The sequence below is a fragment of the Nicotiana sylvestris genome, chromosome 10 (genome assembly GCF_000393655.2).
Source record: "Nicotiana sylvestris chromosome 10, ASM39365v2, whole genome shotgun sequence".
In the NCBI taxonomy this organism is placed as follows: Eukaryota; Viridiplantae; Streptophyta; class Magnoliopsida; order Solanales; family Solanaceae; genus Nicotiana; species Nicotiana sylvestris.
In genome coordinates, this window is record NC_091066.1 from 111723356 (window position 1) to 111726715 (window position 3360).

At 37.4% G+C, this 3360-nt stretch overlaps 1 protein-coding gene across 1 annotated transcript; it reads right to left on the reverse strand.

The window, feature by feature from the left end:
* Positions 1–1156: 1156 nt before the first annotated feature.
* Positions 1157–2862, reverse strand: LOC104222993 (glucose and ribitol dehydrogenase-like). Its single transcript, XM_009774345.2, has 4 exons — positions 2651–2862; positions 1961–2337; positions 1399–1757; positions 1157–1310 (listed from the first exon to the last, which is right to left on the reverse strand). Exons 1-4 carry the CDS (start codon positions 2771–2773, stop codon positions 1288–1290), a joined length of 882 nt encoding a protein of 293 aa, XP_009772647.1. The 5' UTR covers positions 2774–2862; the 3' UTR covers positions 1157–1287.
* Positions 2863–3360: the final 498 nt, after the last annotated feature.

Consider the following 3360-nt stretch of genomic DNA (forward strand, 5'->3'; position numbering starts at 1 on the left):
GTTCATCCATTAATAAAATTAAAGAATGTACTTATGTGCAAAAACTTGAGTTAAGCTTTAATGGTTGAAATTTTTTTTTTCGAAAAGTTAAGACTTTGCTACGCCAAAAGCTCAAGCTAAGATTCTCCGCAAAAAAAAATAATTTTCTATGCAAAAGCTTGAGGCAAGCTTTAATGGCTGGAGAGTTATAAAAAGCTTTAATTACTGAATCTAATCACAATTTTTCTCCCAAAAATCTACAAAAGAAAAAACTAATCAATAAAAAGAGATATGAGAAATCGTGATGGATTTATTTGAGAAACATGAGTTCAGACGGTAGAAAGAAGTAGATCTAAGTGTCAAGGCCTCAAGGAGTAGCCATGGCAGGAATTTTTAAACTAGGAAGAAGATGACTTAATTTTAAAAATTTTAAAACTAAAAAAATTTGACACCTAACACAAAAATTCTTTTGTTCACGCGACTCATTTATTGGAAAACATACGCACTGCCAACATGGGCAAACTAATATGTATTAGATACACTTTGAAAAAAGACATACGCACTGCCAACATGGCAAACTAAGATGTATTAGATACACTTTGAAAAAATTAAGTGTATAATATAATTTTCGTCCGCAAAAAGTATGTAATAGGAATTTGATCCATACTAACTTATGTATTTTTCTTTTTCCTTTTTAAATAACATCCGTCATGATCCAACACTCCATTCTCAATTGCATGCGGATTGGTGGTGATTACAACAGTCACCCTTGTATCATGATAAGAATCCCCCCCACCCCCACACACACAAAAACCCACCCACATACATGTGTTGAAAAAATGTAATAGTTTGGAACAAGCTTGAGGCAACAGATAATGGACACTGACTACGATTGGATTGTCTCCCGGCTCAATGGAAAGATAACCCCGTTCTACACTTTATCAAGACGAAAATTATGCCTTATCTATTCCTTTATGCCTTATCTATTCCTCTAAATACCATTTGCCTTTTCCTCAGCCGACTAAGAACCAAAAGGAAAGAAGCTAGAAAAGCAAAAAGTCTTAGCCCAATACACATACCAGCCAAAGGGCTGGATTGGGGCAGCACTATGAGAGTCCTTAATTAACATACTGACATATATACACACACTTTGTACCGCTGACGCCATACAGGCCAAGTTAAATTTAAAAAAAGAAAGGTACAACAAATACCATTATATGTAGCGTTAAACAACGGCTATTCTACATTAAAACGGAACACAACGAGAACAGTTTGGCACAAAGAGCTAGGCACATCCCAACACCACCTTTAGCTATTCACAATCACCCCACCTGCAAAATATTCGGAAAAAATGAAGGAACTTAATTATATTCATCACATAGAATAATGCAGCTATATATGTTAAGATTCAGCAATTACCATTGGGATGGATTACTTGACCAGTAATATAAGAAGAGTCCGGGGTAGAAGCGAGAAAAACATAGGAGGGAGCCGCTTCTATAGGCTGACCAGCCCTTCGCATTGGCACGTCTTTTCCAAAATTAGCACTCTCTTCTTCACTAAAGGAAGCTGGAATAAGCGGAGTCCAAACAGGGCCAGGAGCTACTGCATTAACGCGTATACCTTTCTCAACAAGCTGAAGTGCAAGTCCTCTAGTGAATGACACAATTGCACCTTTGGTAGCGGTGTAATCAAGCAGCTTTGGATTCCCTTTATATGCAACTACTGATGTTGAGTTTATTATGCTACTCCCTTCCTTCATATGCTTCAAGGAATGCCTGCATGGATTAACAATTAGTTGAACTAGTTTTAAGCAACTTCATTCATCGAAGACACTACTTTACTGGTTCAATATTGACCTACATGTTACTGACCTCAAATGTTGCACGTGCTAATTTTTTTTATATTATAAGAGATCAGACCACATTTTAATTTCAATAATTAAAAAATAAATTAAAACAGATGAGAAAAACAGCCAAACCTGGTGAGGAAGAAGTAAGAAAAGATGTTAGTCCTAAAGACTCTCTCAAGCCTCTCTTCATCAATCTCCTCAACGGAGGTAGTCTTGTACTGCTCCGCTGCATTGTTCACCAGAATATCGATCCTTCCATAGGAATTCACAACTTCGTCAACTACCTTCTTGCAGTTATCGTCGAATCCTAAATCGGTGGCAACAGCCATAGGTTCCATTGCGTCAGCTGCTTTGGCTTTCCTTAGTATTTCAAGGGTGTCTTGTGCATCTTTTTCTTCTTGAGATTTCACGTAAGTGAAGGCCACCGTTGCACCTTCCAACGCAAAACAATGGCAGACTGCACGTCCAATGCCGGAATCACCTCCGGCCACCAGTGCTATCTTACCCTAAACAGACCACACAAAAGAATGCAAGACAATTTTTATATTGGTATGTTCCAAAGAAGAAAGCATGTCGTATTATATTGATATTATGGAGTACTCTATTATATTAAAACAAAAAATTAACAGTGGGACAAACTAACATTAGTTGATATGCAATTTTCAGTTATATTGAATATTACTTATGCTTTTACCGTAGTATAAATACTCCAGACACAATTTTGTTTCTTATGGTTAGTTACTAAATTATGATCAATTATAGTAAGTTGGCACGGAAAATATTGAGAATAAATTAAATGGAAGATGATGGATATAGCACTTGAAGCTTGTTGGCGGGCTTATACTCCATGCTAGAGTGCTGTGGGGTTGGCTCCATCACATGTTCTTTTCCAGGCTGAGTTTCCTGTTTCTGTGGTGGAAATTGCTGGCCACCGCTCGCCATTCTTCTACAAACAGCTATAGATCTTCTCTCTGTGGGACAGGACAAATTAACGTTGAAACAAAAGGAGAGTGGTATGTTAAGCTCTTGTTGAAGACGTGGAACTGTAGAGATACTGAGGACTAGACATTGTGTGCTGCTTATATGGAGGCTGACGAGGTTGACGAGGCAGAAGGGAGGAGCATACGTGTCTTCATAAGCCCCATGCAGCGGGACACGTTGTATACTCGGCGTGATAGTGTTTTGGAGTTCGTCATCTTGTCCTAGTCATCCTGTCATCTCAATCTACAAGGTTATTTTTACATTTTTGTTTTCGGGAAAGGGCCAAAAATAAACTTAACGTGTTAGAAATGGTTCAAAATTATCCTCCTTCCACTTATTGGTTCAAATTTGCCCTTCATATTACTTTTAGGCTCAAAAATATCTCTATTTTAACGGAAAGATGATATGGAATTGATTAACATTTTAATTGAACATGTGGCATTTATTTAGTGGTCCACATAAATTTTTTCTAACCCAACCTAAAAGATCCGACCCATCTTTTAATAATCCATCCTTTTAAGATAATCAAAACCACATCTGGGCTGCAA

What these genes read in the sequence shown, in the direction of transcription:
- LOC104222993 (XM_009774345.2), bottom strand. Translation starts at nt 2,773, where the DNA reads ATGGCGAGCGGTGGCCAGCAATTTCCACCACAGAAACAGGAAACTCAG. An exon ending in TCTTACTTCTTCCTCACCAG is followed by an intron (nt 1,758 to 1,960) that starts GTTTGGCTGTTT and finishes TAATCCATGCAG; the next exon opens with GCATTCCTTGAAGCATATGA. An exon ending in TCAAGTAATCCATCCCAATG is followed by an intron (nt 1,311 to 1,398) that starts GTAATTGCTGAA and finishes AATATTTTGCAG; the next exon opens with GTGGGGTGATTGTGAATAGC.